Source organism: Barbatula barbatula (assembly GCF_947034865.1).
Source record: "Barbatula barbatula genome assembly, chromosome: 16".
NCBI classification, from domain to species: Eukaryota; Metazoa; Chordata; class Actinopteri; order Cypriniformes; family Nemacheilidae; genus Barbatula; species Barbatula barbatula.
The window spans coordinates 3,536,477-3,559,877 of NC_136779.1; the positions used below are offsets into that span (position 1 = coordinate 3,536,477).

At 40.0% G+C, this 23,401-nt stretch overlaps 2 protein-coding genes across 2 annotated transcripts in view; both read right to left on the reverse strand.

Moving 5' to 3' along the window:
- Nucleotides 1–107: 107 nt before the first annotated feature.
- Nucleotides 108–17,315, reverse strand: abca5 (ATP-binding cassette, sub-family A (ABC1), member 5). The gene is made up of 39 exons (XM_079476945.1): nt 17,147–17,315; nt 16,589–16,736; nt 15,048–15,237; nt 14,766–14,936; nt 14,586–14,683; nt 14,007–14,233; nt 13,698–13,839; nt 13,150–13,338; nt 12,910–13,057; nt 12,435–12,612; nt 12,133–12,191; nt 11,689–11,799; nt 11,370–11,545; nt 10,776–10,895; nt 10,561–10,699; nt 10,395–10,485; nt 9,947–10,086; nt 9,422–9,541; nt 9,023–9,224; nt 8,785–8,951; nt 7,512–7,639; nt 7,281–7,418; nt 7,075–7,188; nt 6,801–6,971; nt 6,605–6,712; nt 6,343–6,480; nt 6,175–6,243; nt 6,011–6,102; nt 5,631–5,754; nt 5,421–5,538; nt 5,251–5,342; nt 5,000–5,175; nt 4,489–4,564; nt 4,319–4,413; nt 4,070–4,189; nt 3,813–3,965; nt 3,655–3,734; nt 3,496–3,551; nt 108–2,596 (listed from the first exon to the last, which is right to left on the reverse strand). The coding sequence occupies exons 2-39, from the start codon at nt 16,721–16,723 to the stop codon at nt 2,456–2,458; spliced, it is 4,992 nt and encodes a 1,663-aa protein (XP_079333071.1). The 5' UTR covers nt 16,724–16,736; nt 17,147–17,315; the 3' UTR covers nt 108–2,455.
- An 875-nt stretch (nt 17,316–18,190) lies between these two features.
- Nucleotides 18,191–23,401, reverse strand: part of kif19 (kinesin family member 19) — a 30,068-nt gene continuing 24,857 nt past the window's right edge. Inside the window, exons 10-20 of the mRNA XM_079476222.1 lie at nt 23,101–23,257; nt 22,717–22,891; nt 22,436–22,634; nt 21,938–22,208; nt 21,525–21,646; nt 21,063–21,226; nt 20,750–20,849; nt 20,439–20,562; nt 19,836–20,221; nt 19,360–19,519; nt 18,191–19,271 (exon numbers count right to left, since the gene is read on the reverse strand). Of these exons, the coding sequence (XP_079332348.1) occupies nt 19,138–19,271; nt 19,360–19,519; nt 19,836–20,221; nt 20,439–20,562; nt 20,750–20,849; nt 21,063–21,226; nt 21,525–21,646; nt 21,938–22,208; nt 22,436–22,634; nt 22,717–22,891; nt 23,101–23,257 (1,992 nt within the window). The 3' untranslated portion in view covers nt 18,191–19,137. The remainder of the gene's footprint in view (nt 19,272–19,359; nt 19,520–19,835; nt 20,222–20,438; nt 20,563–20,749; nt 20,850–21,062; nt 21,227–21,524; nt 21,647–21,937; nt 22,209–22,435; nt 22,635–22,716; nt 22,892–23,100; nt 23,258–23,401) is intronic.

A 23,401-nucleotide genomic window follows, 5' to 3' on the forward strand; every position in this document is an offset into this window, starting at 1 on the left:
TACCCCACTGCGAGACATTTTAGTTCTGTATGGTTCTGTTCAAACCTCAAAAGATTACTGAATTAACTCTCCTGCTACAAAACCTGGAAAGAACTACCATCAACACATCTCAAGAACAGGAGGCTTTATACAAGTGCACTTTATCTACACAGTTGTCAAAATACAAAATACGTGGCACATTATATATATATATATATATATGCTCGTGGGTTGCATGTTTACAGATCACTGGAAAAGATTGAGTAAATATGAAATGTTATTCCAATGCACTAGTGCAGAAGTTAACATTATCCTCCCGAATACAATTGATTTTCCAAACAATTATTTTGCATACGAAGGGCAGGACAAAGAGTGCAAAGCATTCTAAAAGACATTGTACAGCAAGAAGGGACAACAATCATATTGCAAATGACGCGGTATAGATAATGCATTACTCACACAAACAACAATGATGATATTGCACTTTGTAGGAAATAATGGTCTTGGTTATATACATATAGCATTCAATATAATCCAACGAATGGACAGTGTTCAGTGTTACATATCGCTTTATTTACACAAACATACGCGTGTAATATGTAAATGCAAAAAAGGTATGTACACCAGCCACAAATAGCCATTTCTGTTGGGAAAAAAGTGATGTTCTTCCGGTGCTGAAAAGGAGGCTGAAGTATTTACCCATTTATGAAGGTAGACAATACAAATCGACAAGAGTTTGATTATATAACAACCTTTGTTTGGGAAAAAAGTAGTTAAATGCAGTGAAAATGTCACACAAACATACATCCCCACACAACACGCCACCATGGCATAGATTACAATTATTAAGAGCCGATCCACATTTCATTTACACCCTTCTGACAAATAGTAAGGGTGGCACATCCTAAAAAATGATTTACCCCAAAAACAAAACGGGAAAGAAATAAATGACCTGAAATACAGCCTACACTGAATACTGTCCCGTCTGCATATCTAGCAAATATCTTTTTGGAAGTTCCACCACCATAAATGCCGTATAAGAGCTGATAAAGAAAAGGTAATTCTGTCCTGGACCAATTCAAATCGAGGGTTGACCAGAAACCCAAAAGTACCAAATGTACATTAATACTCTATATATTTTAAATATGAAGTATTTTATTGTTTTACCATCAATTTTTTATATTATTATAAGGTTTAATCTTACCCATGTATATTATTTTATATATTTGTATAATCTTACTATATTTCAACACTAAAACCTTATTATAAATCCTGCAAAGAAATGTGCTTGCCATTTTATATTGAACATAAAAGATAAATAAAACAGATGCATGTATTTAAAGAAAGTGAGCGAGCCCATTATAAACGCTGTTCATATTCTAAACGCTGTTCATATTCTAAAAGCTTTCAAAAGTGAACTTCTCCGGCAGTACATCCAAAGCTCAATGATCAACAGACTTTGCAGTATCTGCCTTTATTGTTTATCTTTTAAAAACAAAAATAAAACAAAAACTTAATTCAGCAGTACGTGACAACTGGAGTGATAAATGGGTCAGTGCAGAATGTGGAAACTACATTCCTCTATTTACTACTTGACAATATTAAACAGCTTCTGAAGGAAGGCCACCTGACAACGGGACAAAAAACCCAGTTAGTAACGGAGAGAAGTGTCATGCTACCATCTTGATTTTGTACCCACTCACAGAATCGCTGTGAGCTCTTAGCCCTGCGTTTCTTTGGAGAGCTCCGTGTAAAAGCCTGAATCGTGTGCTGGTGATCGAGAAAGGAGTCATTGAGATCTCCTGCGTGAAAAGGCTTTCATGCACCTGAAGGGCCGCTTTGCGTAAAAGAGAGCCACCCCTGCATGCTGGTAAACCTCATGTCATGAGTTTCTTCGTCTTGTTTCGAACACATCAGATAGAAAACAATATGTTATGTATATATTAACATTGATCCATTATATAGTTAGAACACAGACTCAAGTTTATACCCATGCTACAGACACCAAAAGCCTCATTTTGGCATCGATTTGAGACTTTGGTACGGTTTCAATAATGTGGAACCTGCTCCATGCAATTACATTTTCCAGTAGTGTATGTGAAGGACGGTGAGTTTATGTCAGGTGAACCTCTTGTGAATACAAGGTATGCATTAAAATGTTCTCCACCTGCAAAGAGAGAAATCAAAAATCCCTTCATAAAAAAGTCAAGTCTAGTTTTGTCGGAACAGCGGACACGTAAGTCATGTACAGTATAAGACTCCATCCGAGACCGTGGCAGTACCCAACACAGGAATCATTGACCAAAACTATGTTCTGTATGTGTATTAGTGGCCATTGGAGTCTCCAAGGTCCAGTTTGCAGCGAGTCTCACCAGCGTGAGTCTCATAAGGCAAAAGATGTCACATACAGACAGACAGAGAGAGAGAGAGAGAGAGAGAGAGAGAGACAGAAGAGAGCAGAGTTTTAGGGACTGGCTCATAGCTGGTGTACTATGCTGTCTGTGGGATTGATGGACACGGAGCCGTCCTGTCTCAATCGTTGCCATTGAAAGGTGGTGCTAAGAGAGCCGACCTCTTCTTCCTCGTTCTCTTGCTCTTTAGCCAACTCCATGAAAACCTGCAAAACAAGTACTGACACTTACACTCGTATGATATAAGATAAGTACCTTATCGATAAACAATGAATGAGCATGAAATGTATACATATCTTGCAACGGTGTTGCTTTCTCTTTTTATGACCATTTTCGTGCCGACCATTTAGGATCGGAGACTGATTGCACACGACCGATTGCCTAATGCTATGGATTACCGGTTATAATGTTGTAAAGACAGTTCTGTTTCTTGCACAGATGAATACATCTGATATATAAAACGTACCGTCAGGAACTGTGAGTTACAGTCTTGTGTTGTCTGTTTTTGAGTGATTCTCAAAACGTCTTGGTTTCCAAGATGTCAGACATGATTTTCTTAAAAACTCTTTCATCAACAATATATTACGAAGTGGGTGAGAATATCAGTCATGGACACTTCTTGTTTCCACCGTTTCTTCATTTTTATTATACATGAATATTCTGTCAATGATAGTTTTGTCATTCTTTGTACGTTGAGAACATCCAGTAGAACATGCAATTGTTTTTCTCAGATGTTTTAGTTTTACTCTGTTTACAACAAAATGTATATATAGCATAAATCGGGACATGTTACGGTAATGAGAATTACAGCAGCAACAACTATAAAATACATACATGATCCATTCCTAACTATGCTTATGATGAAAATCTTTTTTTTTTGTGTCACCGAATATTTTATTAATAAAATCTTTACTGCCATGATGTGGTAGAAGTTTTGTGAGAATGACCCATCTGCTTTTTGGACTGTCAAAATGGTCGCAATTTGTGGATCATAAAGGACCATTGTTTGAGTGAAAACTCTTAACTGTTAGCTATTAGAAACCATGTCAGCCTCATCTTTAAATGAAATTTTCAAAGAACATTTTTCTAATTAAATGTCACCTACTTGTTCTAGCGTTGACTGGGAGAAGTTGTACTCTTCAAAGTTAAAGGTTTGTTTAGCTGTGAAGCAAACCAACCGTAAACAAACATGTTTAGTGATTAACAACATTTCCAAGCAGCAGAAAGTACTTGAAGAACCTGTAATACAGCGTTTGCATCTTACCACTCTCTAGCTGGGCAAAAGACTTGGCTAGTGACGTCACATCTTCCATTGGAATCTTATACACCATCAAAGTTGCAAAACTGCAAAGATCGAAGACAGATTGATGAGTTTCTCTAAATAATTCAGATTGATATCTAAGGCCATTCAAACCATCTCACCTGTCTTGTCGGACAGCGTGTGGAAATATCTTCATTATCTCTTCATGCAACAGCGCTACTTGCTGGAGACCTGTAAACTCCTCCATGAGATTAATTTCAAGGCTGTATCCTCTCCCAAACTTTCCCTTAAGGTGCTGAATGGAACCAATACACCTGCAGGGGGCGAACACAACATTTAAACATCCCTTGCAAGGACTAGCCATGTGTGCCTTCTCATTTTTTATGTTTTGATCTCATTCACACCCTTCATTTCTTACCGTAGCTGACCGGAAACCATGATAGCCACACGGTCACACACAGCCTCTGCCTCCTCCATATAGTGGGTGGTCAAAAGTGCTCCTCGTTGTTTGTTTTTGAAGGCAGCACGGATTGCCCTCCTGTCAGAATAAAAACCAACAAAATTCTTTAGCATCCCTTATAATATTAGAACTTATAAATAGTGAAAATATATCGGCATATCAACATTTAACTGCCACACATAAACTAAAACGGTGTAACACAATTACCACATTCGCTGCTTTGATTTGGGGTCCATCCCGGTGGAAGGCTCATCCAACAGAACTATCTGAGGATTTCCCAGCATGCTTAGTGCAAAGCTTAACTTGAAAAGGAGAAAAACGCATATGGTAGAGTCTGTTTATTCTTTATCAACACCTGATATGTTTTTTTGACTTACTTTCCTCTTTATCCCAGCAGACAGGTTTTTGGCCTGTTTAAAAAGATGATCCTTCAGCTCCAGAGCGTTCACCACACTGAGAAGAGGCCAAACATTGCACGGCAATTTAAAAAACGATGCTGATAAACTTTACAATGCACTGAGAACTGTGAACTGAACTGAGAATATTTGCAGCCGCAAAACTACATTTTGCATCATTAAACCATTTAGTTATCAAACCCACGATATGTACAACATTTGGACCGCTAGATTCCCTGGAAAAAAGAATTAAGCGTATCATGTAAGATGCCATTACCAGTGGTGAGACTTAATGCTTAATGTCTTAATAAGCTGTTTATGGTAAAGACATTGGATTCAGATTTTGAAACCATCTAGATTAAAACATACTTCAATAACATGATTGATCGGTTAAGCGTAACAAATTCATACAATAAAAAGTGCAAAATGTAAAAAATGTATTGGGACACAGAACAGGACAGGAAAAAACAATAAAAAAACTAAGATCTGGTACCGTCTAATGATGTCAGGGATGTCAGGTTGATGTAGGCCCTTGATGGCAGCGTAAACCTCCAGGTGCTCCTGAAGGGTGATTCTAGGCCACAGGGGGTTAACTTGAGGACAGTACCCCACATGCTCCAGGGGGTTTTCTGTTGGCTTAAAGTCTGTGCCATAATCCCCCATCAGAATCTGAAAACACAAGATTTTAAAAGTCAGAACACCATAGTGCACAGTATTATATCATAAGAAACATTGCTCACAAACCTGTCCAGAAGTGGGTTCTGTTTCTCCAGAAAGCATGTGTATGATTGTGCTTTTGCCTGCTCCGTTTGGACCCAGCAGACCCAATACCTCACCTGCGATTGGAGCAAATGTTTTTTAACACTTGCTCTATCTGACATAATCATTACCAGATAATCGGCGGTGGATTTTACCTTTGCGAACACAAAAGGAGACGTTCTTCGTGGCCACATGTCTTCTCTTGCCAAGCGAGAAACCTTCTCTCCTGCATTTGTATTGTTTCCTCAGGTTACTCACCACCACCGCTGGTTTCTGTAAAGTTATTTGTTTTTAATATTTCATAAGAGAATAAGGTGACATAAAACAGAGGGAGAGACAAAAGTAGACAAAAATTTGTAACATACTTCCTCGCAGCACTGACAGGTCAACGCCTCCTTCACTCTGGCTTTCTCCATCTGCACGTCCTCATCCTCGCTAACGTTTTCCTCTGGGTTCCTCTGAACTTTATCTTTGGATTTGGAGGAAATCCTTTAGGAGAGAGTGAGAGATGCTGATCATATGACATTGACACATCATTAAAATTGTTATAGGTAACTGAAGGCATCATCTACAGTATAACATTAGGATAACAGAAGATCTTAACAAAAGGAAAATAATATTATCATGTTGTTATTAAGAGTTACGTAGACAAACTCATTTATTAGGAAGAACAAAGCCTACGTTGCAAAATAATTAAAATCGACTTAAAATGAATAGATGCATGATTTACGGTTTGGATACAGACCTGCAGAGTTGGTCATCCTTCATGATCTTCCCTCCGTATCTGATCTCCAACCATCTCAGAATGAGGAGCAGCAGGATGCACTGGATGTACGGCTAAAGCGACCACCAAACATTCAGCGTACACATCCAAACAGACTTTGAAAGATGATGAGATATTCAACTTACAGCAATAACAGAGATGAAGAGGTTCTTCCACAAGAAATCCACCTCATGCGTAGATGGAAGAAAGGTGGCCTGAAATGAGCAAACCAGACTATAACTAGTTGGTATTTCCACTTCAAATGGCACACTATGCTTGCTCATATTTGTTATACACTAAACGTAAAGGATTACCGTGGTAATGCAGTTCAGGCAGCCCATAAGAGGGTAAAGCGGGCTGAGGAAACACAAAGCGTTGTGCAGAACACGAGCCAAGCCTGTGCTTTCATTCACAAGAGCCAACTGGACTATGGATGCAGAAACTACGCACAACTGTGGAAGAAAGAAAAATACAAATGTTTTTTGATATGCTTCTATAAAGACATTTACTTTTAAGGTCTGTTTTTATCAAAGACTGCAGGTTGGAAGTTTGCGTGCGAGTTTCTCGAGGACTCACCATCATGGAGACCACTGAGAAAAAGTCCCTGTTACTCTGGACGAACATAAAGGACATGCAGTATGTGAAGAGAACCATGGCTGGAGAGAAGCCGATCAGACACAGAGCCTACAATCGCACAACCATCATGAGTTACGCTTCTACATCAATCTTTAAGTGTTTATATCTGTGAGCTCAAGATGCAGGATTTTCTTACCACGGACATGACGTTATGCGAGGACAGCAGGTTTGTGGAATGGAAGGCAAACAGAGTGGAGGTCATACAAGTTAAGATGAGATAATAGAAGGGAATGTCAATGACTGCCTGCCCGCACCAGTACGCAGATGGAAGGAGACCAGAGATCCTCAAGGTGGAACGACACTTCAACTGATGCACGCAAAGACACATCAGTTATAAAAACATAAAAAAGTGAAACTTCCTCGTATAATAAAAGTGAAACAGCATTTAATTTGGTTTTGCAGGATTGTACCTCTCTGTCTCTTGTGTGGTCCATTGCAAAGTAGGCAGGCATTCCAGCAGCTAGCATTCCCAGAATGCCTGCCTCAATGTAAACCAGAGCGTAGGAAGTCTTGTCTGGGATTTGCTAAAATGCAGATGAATATAGTAGCAAACATGTTCAATGCCAAACAGTAATATTCTGACGTCACGACTCGTTTGTAAATGTAGTCTGCTTACATAGTCAAAAGGTTTGCTCCATGTTCTGATGCGTCCAGTGCTGTTAAAGCCCTTCAGGAGGGCGTTACTGAGAACGTTGACAGCCATGGGCAGGGAGTGCACCGTGGTGCTGTTGAATGCCAAAATGTATGTAAAATCCTGTTGGTCGTACAAAGAAAAAGTAAGTCAACATTCCGCAAAGATTCATTACATTTTGTTTGCATTTTGCTTAAAAACGCTAAGGTTTCTCACCTTCCTGGATCCCGTCACATTGATGGCAGCACTCACAGGTGCAGAAGACATGTAATCTGGTTTGCTCATCATTTCTACTTTAATGTCCTGGGACTCCACATTACGGATGAACCCTGAAATGTCCGAATCTACCACAACACACATTTCAGATGAACCATATTAAAATGTATTCACTTATAATTATCAGGGTTATCCTGCATATAAAAATTGGAGGCTCCGTGGCTCCGACACTTATCAAAAAGATGTCGGGTGTCCCCATAGAGGATGTATTTTTGCGTCTTTACCCATTATGGCGCGAAATTAAGCGCGAAATTACCCATTATGCCTTGCTATATCGTCTTTTGTATGTAGCTGTCAGGAGCTTTACATTAATAAAACATTAATAAAAACACTTTACGCAGCGTTAACATTGGACGAATTATTTGCCATAACCATCAACAGTTCACATTTATAAAGTGTAAATTGAGTCCAATGTTCTTAACAGGGGAGTCATAATCTAATGGGAAGATTTTGATACCCACACCAGATATAAATAAACCTGATCACATCGTGTTGGATCTTTTATAATGAAACACAGTATTGGACATCTGGATGCTTCAGTGTGACTGGTTCTTGTGTATGCTTGGATGTATGCTTCATGTGTAGTGATGTACTTTGCAATAACAATAATATAAATAACGAAGTAAACAATATGTTGTAATGTTTTTGAGAGGGGCAGAATGTTGTAGTCAGAGCGAAGACTGAATGTTATTTACTTTACGCTCTTGTTGTGTCACGTGGTTACAATCGTTCATAAGGTTTACTGAGCTTTCTGTGGCTGTTGTGACAGCCTTTTACCGCAATTGTTTTTCTAAAAAACTTATTTACAGAAATGTCCGGTAACATGGTAACAATTACAAAACGGAAGTGCGGAGCATCAAACAGGAAGTTCCTCGCGGATATGGCGCCCTCCAAAGCTCTATTAGCTGTATTTCTTGTCTGCTCAAATGAATATAGTTTATTTTGCTTTATTGTACGTTCAATTTCTTGAAAATGTTTCTTAAATTAACAAAGGTCGGAAAATGGGACCTTAAATTGACCTCTTTTAGAATTCTTAAGAAGTTGTTTGTCAAGTGTTTATTTATGCCACTTAAAGGTACTGTAGGCTACACGTGCGTGTGCACAAGATCAGGATGGCACCACATCCGCCTCATTTTGAGCCAGTAAAAATCCCCGATTGCGTCCTCAAAGCAGCTTTGAAAACATTTCCTAATTCGAGACTTCTGTTACTGACCGGTGGAGTTCTGCACGAGCAGGCTGGTGGCGTATTTGCGGGCAGCCTCGTTGCGGTGTAGTAGGTATATGGGTGAAAACAGTCTTTGTGGAGAGTGAATCTGAATGTTTCCACTGGCCACAGAAAGAATCAGCATTGCAGACAAGAAAGCCAGGAATAGTGTAAAACTGGAAAAGAAGATTTTTTTTTCAAAAGTCATGAATAAACGGGTCTTATTTACTTGTCAAAGTGTGTTTACTTGTATACGATGGGTTTCCTCTCTCTGTGCAGACTGAGCATGTGAAGCCAAGCCATTGTGCTGAACTGCTGCCTCCAGATGGCACGGCCGGTTACTGCCTCCTGCCTGCTGTCCGAGAAGGTGAGCAGCCTTTGATCTGTATCATCCAGAGAGGAGGCATCTCCCTCTTCATCCACCTTCTCCTGGTTAAACACACTGTAGTCTACAGATAAATAAGAACAGACAGAGTCTGCATTAAACATCTGGAAGGCAAGTATCTTAACCAGATACAACAAAAAATGTATATTGTTAAAAAATAAACATTATGCTGGTTCATTGAGAACTGATCTAAAACCATATTTTCATTTTAGCACAGCAGTTGATCTTCGATTAGCAGGTTCTAGTAGGTGTTCTTCTTACCGGCCTGATCCACCTCTGCTTCTGCTTCCAGACGCAAAAATACATCCTCTAATGTTGTCATGGAGACGCCATAGTTAATCACACCCAGGTCAGGGCGACAGTCCAGCTCAGAAAAAAGCCCTAGAATGCAGAATGAGATAAGTTAGATGGGTTTCTAAACACAGCAGTTAACTACTGTAACAACAGTTTATTACCGGAAATTGATTTTTAAGACCCGATTTCCTATAGAAATTTCCATGACTAAGATTTCATGTCCTCTATAACAGCTTTTAAAAATGTTAAGTTCCCAGATACTTCTTCCTGGTCTTTCATGACTGAAGAAACCCTGAACTTTACAATCTCCTGAAACCAGCCAATAACAGAGACTTCATATACCACGACTACATATACAAATCTCTACAGCCATTATAAATAAATAAAATAGCATCCATAAAACAAGAGAGCATGACACAATCTGTTGCTCTCCGGGACATATGGCAGCGGGAGAGTGGCAGATGGTGACATGAAAGCCAGTTGAAGCGAGACCTGGGAAAGTTTCCATGCTCTCGAAAGGCAACGTGAACGTGAGCTCAGCCTCCTGCTGCCGTGACAACTGAGCCTTGGGAACATGCCGCTTGACCAGTGATGTGATGTTCTCCACCCCACAGCCCTCAGCAACCGACATCCTGCGGGGGGGTCACAGTTTCAATAAGAGCTACAGCCAGAAGCAACATATAAATAGACATACAGAACCGGATACTGTATGAAGAGAAGTTTTCCAAACTAGTCTCAAAAGGGACACATCATCGGAAAAGAAATCTACCAAGGATGCACTTGGCACATTCAAAACATCAGGCACAATTATCATCCGAAGGAGTTTTAAAAAATCATTGCTTGATACCGAAAGCTAGAAAATAGCAAATACAACATGAACCTGGAATAACATATAGTCCTTTCAAAGTAGAAAAAGCATTGTTCTGAATGTAGAACTGACCTAAGATGATAGCCAACCCCACACTTGGTCTTCAGGTACAAAGAAGAGCCAACACATTTCAACTGTCCTTGAGAAATGATCGCTTTACGATCTATGGGATCGAAAACAACAGGTGTTTAAGAATGACACACAGAAGACAAATTAATATAAAGGAATAAAGGAAAACCTGCGAGTATATCAGCCTCGTCCATGTAATGAGTGCTGAGAACAGTAACCCTGCCTGCTCTACGGCTCTGCAGTAAGGACCAAACCTGGTGACGTGACACTGGGTCCATACCAGCTGTAGGTTCATCCAGAAGAAGTATCTGATTCAGCCCAAGAAGCAAATGATACATAAGCACATGAATGATGCTGAATGAGCAGAGGTATAAAGACATTTACCTTTGGGTCTCCAAGAATTGCGATGCCCACCGACAGCTTCCTTTTCTGGCCTCCACTGAGGTTCTTCGCCTGGGCGTCCATAATCTTTTCCAAATCTAGATCCTTTAGAACCTTCCTTACCTTAGTCAAAAAGATAACCATTTGGGAGGTTAAAATTAATACTTTTTTGTAGAAATTATAAAGTATAAGCCTTTCAAGAGCGGTTATGCTTTACGGAGATAAGCCATGCTATGTTGAATTGTGTTTAGATAAATTGCCAAATTCTTAGTGAAGAACTACACTATTCTGAAGAGAGATCCATCAAAGAAGTTTATACAGAAACTAAAAGCAAAGGTGTACAACATCTGCCCACACCTTTGGAGCTTTGAAAATGACATCAACACTCCTGACTGGCTGTTGCATTAAACTTACGATTTTTAAAAATTGATCTTGAGAATTACTTGGAACCAAAGTCATCACGGGTGGTCATCGTTTCATAAAATCCGAAATATAATGAATGCAATTGAAGTATCTTTATGCATTTAGGGTAAAATCTGCTCCTGCTCTTGCAGTCAGTTGACATGGTTTTAAGATCCACCATGATGAGTTACCTACCTCACCGTCGATATCAGAGGGCAGGATGCCTTTGATGGCAGCAAATATCCTCAGGTGTTCCTCTACGGTGAGCACATCAAAGATGATGTTGAACTGGGGGCATATACCAACCAGCTGTTTCATCTCTGCTCCCTCCGCGATCTCTGCCACAGGGGCGCCATAAACGGTGGCCGTGCCTGGGCGTGAAACACAGTCATATAGGAAAGAGGGCATAGTAGTTCAGGGATATCCCTACTGAACTAAATAAGTAATTCATAATTAAAACAAATATGTATTTGGTGAAACATAGTATGAGCATTACAGCTTTTACATGTCTGACCTTCTGTGGGTGGGCAGATTCCACAAAGAATGTTCATGAGGGTAGACTTTCCTGCTCCGCTGTGACCAAGCAGGGCTGTGATCTGACCCTCATAGATGTCAAAGGTCAGACCTTGAGATCACATGAAGTAAAAAGACGTCACCTACACATCAGATCACGACCTTTATAAAACTAGCTTATAAGGACCAGGCAAATGCATTATGGGATTGTGTAATTTGGCAATAAGTTAAACATTGAATCCAAACAACCCAATTTAATTTCTTTATCCAGCTTTGTGGCCCTGTGTAATAAAATACATTGCACTGGATTGTGAATGTCTTTTTTGACTAACAAAACAAACACACCCTTGTTTTTACTTCAAGCTCTTTTTCTCCACTATACAGAAAAACAGTCTAGTTCTATAAATGCATAAATCACAAATGCATTAGCACAGGAACATCTCACCTCTCAGAGCCTCCACCGTGCTGTCTTTATCTTTGTAGATTTTCCGGATATTGCATATTCTGATGAATTATAAAGACAGAAATGCTCGTGATGGATATTAAAATGCAGTTTTGGAAGCGCAACCCCAAATCTCTGCTCTAAAAACCTCTCTTTTTTCTCTTCATCACTTAATTGTTCTGATCAACGCAATATTGAGTGCCAGAGTAATAACTGCTTCAATAGCTATACGATTTTACCCGTTGAATATAGAAATGATCTCTAAGCAAACAGGATAGAATTATGTTTGCAATTGAAGTATGTACCTGATGACTTCTTTGCCTCTGAACTCAGAGGAAACCGTCTCAACTGACTCATCAGTCACAGGGGTTCCGTTCACCTCCCCTTCATAGACAGAGCTCACCTCCACATAGCGCTTAGTCCGCTTTGACCAATAGGACGGCTGCAGGAAGTACAGCATGGAGCGCCTTGTACCAAACTCACCTGGGGGCAGAAATTGTGATGCGTGTAAAATGGTTGTCTTATCAAACCTATAGTAAATTGTGTTTATGCAAAATGATTTGCAGTGGTTGTCAACAGGGGGGCTGTGGCCCCTGCGGACTTCCAAGGGGACCTCAGGATGACTAATAATTTAAAATGAGCATTGAAATACATTAGAAGATATTTCTTATTTGTCCATTTTTTATATATTAATATAAACATCTTTCCAGTTAATACCAAGCTTGTCAGCGGGAGAGGGGCCATTGGATATTGCTGAAGGTTGATTGATCTAATGGTTACCTGGTAGCACCTGGTCCAGGTAAATGGCTAACAGCAGGTAGAGAATGGAGTCTAGAAACAGCATGACCATAGGAACATAAAGTGGATGAGGACCACTGCGCAGAGAGGAGAACACCGCCCCATCACCCTGAGCTTCCAAATACACCACCTACACATGTGCAAGAAAACAAAATAATGCCTAATTAAACTTCAATGTCTTTTTTCTGCGACCAGAAAACTGCACGGGTCTGAGTGCATTACCTGGGCGATTCCGATGGAGAATGCACTGGGAGACAGAAGGCAGAGAAGCCAGACTGCAGATTGGGGGAAATCTCTTATCACAACGGTGAAGAGAGAGAGACAGCCGAACACCACCGTCAGCATGGAACCCACCGTACTAGCAAACTTGGGCTTTTTAAACAGGGGTGTCAACATAAAGGAGAAGAATATCTGTAGGATTAAGACAAGAAAACTTCATCATCTTTCATCAAAAAGTAAATTTTTGGTCAATTTTTATTTCATATTTTTTCATTTCATCTTAACAACTTCTATTTCTGTAAAGATTTTATACTTATGTCACATCCTCTGACATTAAAGAAATCTATCCGCAGACCTCAAAACAAAAAGCTGAAAACTAATAACGTACTTAACAGGAAGTTAAATATAAGCCTACGACTTACATGACTAATCCTCACTGTATGCAGAAATGAATAAAGACATTAAGCCAAACCAGAGGATGCTCTCAAAATCATTTAAATGACTTTGCAACCTCTAATGCAGGAATTGACCAGATGGTTGCTAGGACTTACAGAGGATATTCCGTAGAGAAAGATGAGGAGAAAAATTACAAAAAAGTTGCTGTTGGAGAAGAGCGGGGTGCAGGTTCCAATAACAGCCATGAGAATAGACATTGTCATCACCAGCATGGCATAGAGGAGACCCCATGAAAGCCTGGTCCAAAAATAAAAAACTCAAATCATTTAATGTGTCTTAAGATACACATTTGTCTGAAAGATAAAAAATAAATTAACATTTTCTAAAAAAACTCTTCTTCATTACTATATTTTTATATTTTAAACCTCAGCAAAGGAAAATTTTACATTAAAGTGCGTACTAACCAGAACGCAGAGTCATACAATCCCATCATGCCCATAGTGTCTTTAAGTCGCTGCTCTTTTTCAGCAGCCACGTTTACAATGAGGAAGGAGACAAATGGTGTAAACGCCAGCACCAGGTAGATGGAGATTAGGGCATGAGGGAACTTCTGGACCTCTACAGAACCCGGATGTCCGATCATCACAGCTCGCACATTCAATTCGTTCCAAACCGGACGCTTAGTTTGCATCTGGAGAGGAAAGAGAGAGTGTTTTACAAGATAGCTGCCTTGATATCCCCTTTGTAAACGATAAATTCAACACTGCAGCAGAATACTTAACACAGACATGTTTTAAAAAGGGTTTTCACTCTGAAAGCATAGTTTTTGTAAATAAGATCGCCGGATTCCAAAATAGCACACTGGATTGTGTGAAATCACTACAGAATTCACTCCAAAGGTTTGCACAACCTATCGGCTTTATCTCCTACCACAACTGTATTGCTTGCTTGGATTGCAAAGGTCAAAGTCACATTTATCTCACACCTGAGGCAGACCTAGCCACACAGTATTAACATGCAATTCAATTATTCATTTAAATCACCTGTATGATGGCAGCATCAATGAGGGACTGCAGACGTATGAATCCAGAGTACCAATAGTTGGCTGCACGGCAGTTGATATAGTTTGTATAACAGCTTGCTGTTGATCAGAGAACACTTTTTTTACTTTTTCTAAATAATTGATGAATCAAAGAGTAAGTTGAACAGGGTGCCACACTCACTTATGGACTCCGTGAAATCACTAGGAAGAGGAAGTTGGTTGTAGGGAAATCGAAGTCTGTACGACATGGAGTCCAAAAAAACCACTCCCACGAAGCCATCAGGTTCATAGCGACTGGCATTCTCCAAATCTTCCACGGTAGAAAATGATTCCAACTGAGGCTCATTCAAGCCTGAGGAATCAAAATATAAACTGTGACTTATTCAAATACATTTAAAGCCTACTTTACTTTACTAGAAAAGACTGTTGGATACAAACTGTATCTGTAAGTAAGGCGACTCACGCAGTTCCCGTATCACCTCTTCCATGATGTGAGTGGTGTTATTGTTGATGGGAGTGTAACCGAGTCCTTTGATAGACAGGTCATGTTCATACTCCAGCTCCTTAGTGTTGATGCTGCCGTATGAGACGTGAGGGTTGAGGGTGCTGATGAGGATGAGAAGACCCAAGAGAAGCAAGGGCAGGATCAGTTCCTGTACACAAAAAGAACAGTTCAATCTCCATCTGCAGTGTTACATAGAAAACAAATTTGTATTGTTATGTTTTTACATCCCCTTGATTTAGTGCCTTACGGACATCATAAACACATGACCACCATGACACGAGTGTACCTGTTGGTCCTAGATGAGTTTGTTTATTGTACCACAATGAGTGCTACATAGCAATATAAACAAAGATCCCAAAGGATACATGACATTATGGAGATGTTGGGACCCAAAAATAGAATGGCCATTTTCTCTACTGCCAAACAAATCTTGGCAAAAAATAACAGTGGTTCAGACTATCTGATTTCAACATCTACACTGACTACAAAGATAAAGACCATTCCACCCAACATCTCAGCACACAGCAACACAACTTGCTTCTTGCTTTCCACCTCCAGGAAAATCGACACAGCTGTGAAGCCGCTTGGCAAAGAGCCCAAGTATGACTAGTGCATAATTTACTTTGGTCCATTCTGAAAGCTTTTATAGATGGATCAAGCTTCCCTTTATAATGTCTGTTTAAAACCGCAGTGTTTTGATGGCAAGTGCAGATGAAGTAGAAAACACAAACATTAAACGCCTTTTAATTCAAATGACTCTCATGTGGCCCTTCACGAAAAACAAGCAGGAGGTTTAAAGGCATTAAATATATATTAGAGAAAGTTATCTTAAAAGTACATGGATACGTGAGCGGAGAAAGGGGTAGAATACAGTATGAAGGATAGAAGAAGCCATACATTTTTTCAAAGACATGGGGAATATATAATTTAATCAGATGTAGCAGAATTACAAAAAAAATAATTAGGCCTATACTTTTAGCTTTAGAAAGCAGGAAATTGTGTCCACATAAAATTTACACCCACAGAACCCAAACATCGTCCGATACCGATATGGTCAATATCCTATCGTGCATCCCTAATGACTAGTGTGCATCTTGAGATAAAACAATGGCACTGATATATTTTAGGATATTTCTGGGCAAGTCATTTTAGACTGGGACTAGTCTTAAGACTTGTCTGTGAGTCCGGGTCTATGCACTTTAGCGCTTTTACAGGCGAGTGGTTTTGTTTCTGTGCCACTGGTGTAACCAAACCAAACCAAACCGATACTGTAAACTAAAGATCAATTTCGCACAGGCGTCCATGTCTTCCACTGGTAGGCCAAGCAGATCTCACCCCAAACAGACAAACTTTTACATAATTCACCATGTTTTTACTGATTCAATTGTGGCGTCCTTGTGACACGTCAAAGCAAAAATTCAGAAAACGCTTTAATAGTGCAACAGATCATGATGCACCCACAAAGGCAAAAATGCATGCGAGTGACACACGAAAAGCACCTGAAGACTTTGTTGTTTAGTCCTCCATTTGATAAGCAGGTTTTTGTAGAGCAGGCTCCTCGTCTGATGCCAAACTCCAGCATCTCTTCTACTTACTGGCTGCATTCTTCTTCCAGGATGCTTCAGCTGACGCATGGATCAGACACGGCTGCGAATCAAAACACCGAACATGTGATCATGACATACAGAAGAACCGAGAGCAAAGGTGAGTGCAAAGGTAAGCGCGGATAAGAACGCACAAACAATGCGTTTATAACATATGGAAAACCGATTCATTAAAAAAACACAGTTCTTGCATGTCCAATATTATTGCGCCCCTGACAGGTTGGTGTTGCTAGCACGGTTTAGGTTACTGGTAAGTTACTGGGGTTTTGCCGTTTCGTTTGTACTGGTATATATTTAATAGATTTTATTGAGTTGGGGATTCACCTCTATCGCCATATACACAATGGCTCGTTGCAATAACGACATTGTGCATCTCTCGATGTGTCAACACTAACGGCTAACGCTAACGAGCTAGCAGCTGCTCCTAAAGCTCAGAAAAGGACGTGTACTTACGTATGAAATACATTAAGACGTGTCATCCCGTTCTCCCAAATGAACCCGATCTTTTCCCATTAATATTGCAAATAAATAAATAACAATTAAAAACCAGTCAGATATCAACACTACTCACGCCCCTGCCATCAACTGGATCGAGCAAGCAGTCGACCAATCAGCTCCGCCCTACAAGTTCCGAGACGTGTGGTTGGTCAACGTTATGTGAGCCAATCACAAGCCTCGGGAACTTGTATTGCGGCGCTTATTGGTCGACAACCGTCGAACTCCGCCTGCACCTTCCAAACGCCACTTACACTGCGCGGTGGATCCAAATGTTAAAATAAAACAAATAAAATATTTGTGCACATATTGTTTTTTTATTTAAGAGAAAAGTCATATTAATTAGGTTTTATTCTTGTGAATTTTCATTTCAAAATGGTAAATGTTTACAATTTTAAGGTTTTGCAGTAAAGAAAAATGAAATTGAATATTGTTAATAATAATGTTAATTTTTTAATTTTAATTAAAATAAACTATGTTGTGTACTTTTGTGTATACTTTGTTAAACTGTACGAATTATGTATTATAATAGTAAAAATAATTATTATATTATTATAGTTCATATAAATGTGATACCCGAGAGCACTATAAATTAGCATCGGTTAATTTACAGTCATTACACCCAAAACAAATATTGCACTTTTTTAAGAGCACAAGCACTTGATGCGATGCTCACTCGGCAGATATTGTGATATGTTTGCATTGTTTTGCTTGATCGATTGAAACAGGAGACATCTCTTTACACTGAATCATTGACATGTAATCTGAGTGGAAGCCAAAAAGGAAAATATGTTATAATGTTGTCGGTATTATTGTGATCAGAAGCCTTAGATCACGTCTTTTATAAAGAAAACCATTTATTCAGTCCTAAATTGGTTTTGTTTTTGATAATGTATAAAACACCAATCGATGACTTTTAAGTACAAATGTCTGCCCATAGCACTTTAGCTTTCATAGCTTAATGCAAACTTGATCAGGATACATAATACATAAACTAAGAGTGATCAATTTGTCAATCAAATTTATTTTGGTTACAAAAAAGGTATAAAATTAAGAGTAGAAAAGTGTCTAAGACAAAAATACACAAACTTTGAAAACTTTTTAAAAGTAAAGGCAGCAGTTATTTTTTTTCTTTTTAAAAACAATGAGGGTCCACATGAAATATGCCTTCTCGTCTGGTGCTAACACAAACCCATAAGGATTTTTGAAAAGAAAGCTATGCCGAAACCAGAATGACAGTAAAGGCAAAATAACATTGATTATTACATTAAACACAAAATGACATCGGTATGGAGCAGTGTGCATCATCAGTATCCCGTTCACAGAAGCCAGAAATTATTTATGAGTTATGTGACAGTACATTCATTGGTGCCAGGCCTGAGGGAGCAATACATTCACGGCCCCCGGCAGCTGTGAAATATATATTGGTCCCTGTGGAATGAGACGGGTATATGTGACTCACATAAACAAGCATCTCCATTTTACTCCCGTAGACCAAATTGACTTTTTCAGTAATTGTTTTAGCGTTGTTGTCACCATACGGCCTGATATAAATATTTAACCAAAAGGCATTTGAGGCAGGTTTATCCCCTGTCGAATTATAGTAGTTCGGGAACATTTTTGCATATCATTGTGGGAATTTAGATTTGACATTAATCAAGGCTGCTTAAGTCATGGCAATTGTATCTTGCCATTTGTAGAAGCCAATACGTTTTAAAAATCAAGCAGACATCGCAAGTCACATCCTGTCAGAGAAAAACTACAAGAATTTGAGCAAATCCTCAGAATCAAATGCAAATGACAACCCAGGTCATACGCTTTTCTTCCACGTCATAAAGCTTGTCGCCGTGGTACAGTTCTTCCAATGCGATAAACATTCCACTTGGTCTCAGTCTTATTTTCGAAGGGATCATTTGAGCGGGTGCGCGGGTCAGGGCGATGAATTGCCATCAGTGTTTACGGGTTCGCTGGGCACCCGTCCCGGTGGTGGTGACGTACAGGAGAGGCTGAAGTTGTCTGGTTTGGGGTCCACGCTTAATGAGGTGGGAGGGCAGGTTGGAGGAAGTGACGTCTGCTGTTGATCCTGTGCAGGTTGGATGACAAAGTCAATGACATGTCGAATGGATATAGAAACATAGCTCATATAAAAATTTAATTACTGGGATTCTGACCTGTTTGGTGGATGTTTTGCCGAGCTTTTGTAAGCTGAGGTTGAACTCTGTGTTGCGGACGCAGAAGGGGGGCAGGGGGGTGTCCGTTGATGTGCAGGTGGGGATCAGAAGTGCTGTCCAGGGGTCGAAATCGCTGGCTGGTGTTTTTAGCCTGAGACAGCTGGAGGGTAGAGAAAATTGAGTTTTAATGAAATGGAAAAGTATTATTTCGTTTTATTTGTATAGTATTTCATTTTGTAAACATTGTTCATTCCAAGTTATCATTTATCATTTTAAGCATATTCTTTCTTCTCAATTTTCACGAATTTTAAGCCCAAAATGTTTTCAGGCTACTCTGTATTACAAAAATCAAATAAAGTATTAAATAAATTGTCTTTAAAATAATTTACAGTAAAACAATTACAAAACATTCTGAAAATGAATAAAAAAATAAAAATTATATTAAATTATTAAAAAAATTATATATGAAAACTCACTGCTTGGCCTGTGACCTCAAATGATCGAGATCTCCTCTTGCGCCTGCGACCCTCAAAATCCTGCTCCCTCTGTGCGCCGTTCTTCACAGCCTGGCGGTTCCGCGGCCGCGTCCAGGTGCCATTGGGTGCTGGGCCGTCTCCTGTGCTGCTGGACAGGTTGTCGTCAGAGGTGGCGTGGCGCAGCTCTGGGCTGGGTTGTCTCCCGCGACGCAGCATCGGTCCTTTAGGGGGAGCATCGCTCAGAGACAGATTACTCATGTGCTTTTTTGGGTCAAGGGGAGAGGGCGGCGGTGGTAATCGGAGGGCATCTAATTCCAGGACCTTAGAGCGGCGACGGGCAGCCTTCACTGCAATGTTCTGCACACCCCTTAAAATCTGCTGTCTCTCTGGTGGGATTTAGGAGAACAAATGAGAATGTTTGTCCAATAATTTCCACATAATATTAACAGACGCAAAAATCACAGTCATGAAGTAAAACCATATTGACCCAGTGTTCATAGCCAATACAAATGTTACATTTTAGGTTATAATGTACAGTCGGGCAGTCATTATGACTTAAACACCATCAGGGGTTCAGAACGCAGATAAAGGAGGAACACTTACCTTTGGGTGTCAGCGGGGCGTCTGTGCTGTTCTCGCTGCTGTCGGGTGAAGAATCCAGATGACTGCTCATACTGTGACTGAGATGACTGTATCTCAGAACATCATCCAGGACAGATGGCAACAGCTGCAGAGATACAGACATTAATGGAAGTAATTACATTCATGATCAATTACAAAAACCAAATATCAAGTCCAATGTGTTTTCGTAATGATGTTTATATTTAAACAATGCATTATATTTGTATAGTACGGGTTTGTCGATAACATTTTACAAAAGGAAAAATAACGAATATACTTCCAGAACTTCTCACCTCTCTATTGCCGAGGCCATTAATGTGAATGGGTGGTGGAGTCGTAACTTCAGAGCTCTTCATCTGTTTGTGGCTGCTCTTAAATACTCGATAACTGTCTCTGTGAAACCCAGAGGAAAATCAATACTTCGATACCATTCTTAGTTAAATAAAAGACATTATCTTAAGACGACTATAAAAAGGCCATTATCAATCGCATTCACACTAAGAGGTACAATAAAGCTGAAAAAGTAGAAACTTTACATTATTCACATGAATTAAAGACTGTTACCGCAATACTAGATAAGATGAAATAAATTTGCGTTCCTCTTACCCGTCAGACTCTGCGAATATCGGAGGCAGCGTGTGTCTCCTCACTTTCGTCCGACCTTGTCTGTTGTCTGAGCCCAGAGTACGAATGCTCTCTTGATCTGAATCCATCTCCTGCAGGGGGTCACGACCTCTGCTGGGGAGGGTAATCTTGGGCAGGGAACCCTCCTTGAGAAACATATGTCAGATAATGTGTGAATATGTTCATGACCGAAGGTGATTAATGTAATGTTGGTTCTTTAAGGTCCACACAGTGCATGTACAAAACCAGCATTCGCACACCATTTTATCTCTGTAATGTAACACTATTGTAGTATTTTTAAGTATTTTATGAGAAAAGGGGCTTGACTCAATTTATAGTATTGTGAAATGTGGAGCCAGCCCTGAATGTAAATTTGCCAGGTGTGTATTTGGAAAGGACGTTGACTTAAAAGAGCAACGTAATAACGTTTTTTTCTTGACGTACTTTGAGAGTACGAATAGTGAATTTATCCAAGGCAACGACTCTGTCCAAGTTCTTCTCATCCATTTCCTTCATATACATCTCGTAGAGTTCTTGAAGATGCGGGGGAACCAGAAGACTGTGATCTGCAATTACATCTAACATTAATATTGAACCAAAAGAGAAATGTGTACAGTTATTCGTTTAAACAACTACTCGTTCTCTTTTATCAATATGTGCTATTTACTATTATTAATCCTAAAGCAAAAAAAGCCACCAAAATATACATTATGAAACACAGAGCATGAATTATAAATCAAATTAATAAATAAAAATCGATTTTAGCCATTTCATTGGTCGAATGAATGCAACGGCTGGTTCTGATTCAAATCTGGTCGAGATTCGTGTTTCATTTCTGATTCCTGAACATGACTCACCATCAATGAACTGCCGTTGCTGTTGAATGAGCTCGTGGCAGAGGCTCCTGTGCTGCTCGAATCGCTGAACTACCACGTTCTTCTGCCGGATCATGTTGTCCTTTAGCAGTGCGCTGGACTGCATCTCCGCGTTCTCAATCTCCAGTTCGTGGACCTTACAGAGGAGGCACAGCACCTCTCTCTGCTCCTCTGAGCTCACCCGGCGGGGGAGAAGCTCCTCCAGACGCCGAGCTTTCTCCCTCAGCTCCGTCAGACGCTGCTCCAGCCCGGCCTGAAAGGATCGGAAGGAGTAACTTTTATTATTAGTGGTCATACTTCGGGTTTGTTCAAATCAGAGTCATCTGAGCAATATCTAGAGACCACAAGAACGTATCCTTTTTTAAAGGCAAACGAAACAAAGGAAATGTGCTGCTCAAACTAAATAGTTTGCTAAAATAAATAGTTTGGTCCCATGGTATGGTTTGAGCATCGGTGATGCTGCCCCCCAACACACATTACCTTCTGTTTCAGTTTTTTCTTCTGCTCAGTCATGAGCGTAACAAGGTTCTCTCTGGCGATGGCCACCTCCGGCGTCTCTGAGCTGTCCGGCAGAGATTCAAGTGAGTCTGAGTCTTTCTCGCTTTCATCTTTATTAAAACTCTCCTTCCTCCTCTCCCCTTGCCACTTCTTTCTCCTCCTAAAGCGTTCCTGCTCCCAGCTGGACACAGAAAACATCTCAGTTGTGTGTTTTTGGGAGGGTTTCTGAATTTTATGAGTTTATGTGCAGAATGAAAACTCACTCTGCGATCGTCAGCAGGTGTTTGGACGTGTCTATCTGGATCTCCATGTTACTGTTGTCCAGCTCCATAAGGTGTTTTCTGATGTCCATCTGCTGTCTGAATGCATCGATGAGCTGCTCCCGCAATTGGTCCATCGCTGCTCGACTCTTCTGAGAGGAATGCGCCTGCACCTCGGCTGAAAAAAATGTAATGCTACACATTTATCGACCTGTAGGACATCGTGTTTTCTTTTATATTTTACAATCACATATTCACATTAAACCTCAACGAGTCCTTTACTAATTCCCAATTTATATCACAACCTATAATGTAAATTCCTTGAAATTGTTATTTCAACCTCCACATATAATAGCACTGCAAATGAGCGTATAGAATGGATTTTACCTTGAACGTGGCGGATATCTGTCCTGTCTGGGTTCGGCTGTCTGATGGCCTGATCCGCTATCTTTTTCTTCAGTCTCTGAATCTCGCTGCGGAGGTCAGAAATAATGCTGGTGTACTGGGCGATGTGATAAGACACATTCAACAGGTTTCTTTTAACCTGGAAAGACATAGACAGAGCGGACATGTAACAATCAACTTTTCTTACTCAAGGTGTCCAAAACAAAAGACCGCAGAGTGTGAACGGTGATGCGCAAACATTTTTTTGGAAGATGTCTGTGGCTCCTTACATAAGTGGTTTATG

Excerpts from the sequence above, each read along its gene's own strand:
- abca5 (XM_079476945.1), bottom strand. The coding sequence starts at position 16,723 with ATGCGTCAGCTGAAGCATCCTGGAAGAAGAATGCAGCCAGTAAGTAGA. Across the intron at positions 6,103-6,174 it reads TCTTCATCTCTGTTATTGCT|CCGTACATCCAGTGCATCCT; the intron begins GTAAGTTGAATA and ends TGGTCGCTTTAG. Across the intron at positions 3,552-3,654 it reads TTTTGCCCAGCTAGAGAGTG|CTAAACAAACCTTTAACTTT; the intron begins GTAAGATGCAAA and ends TTTGCTTCACAG.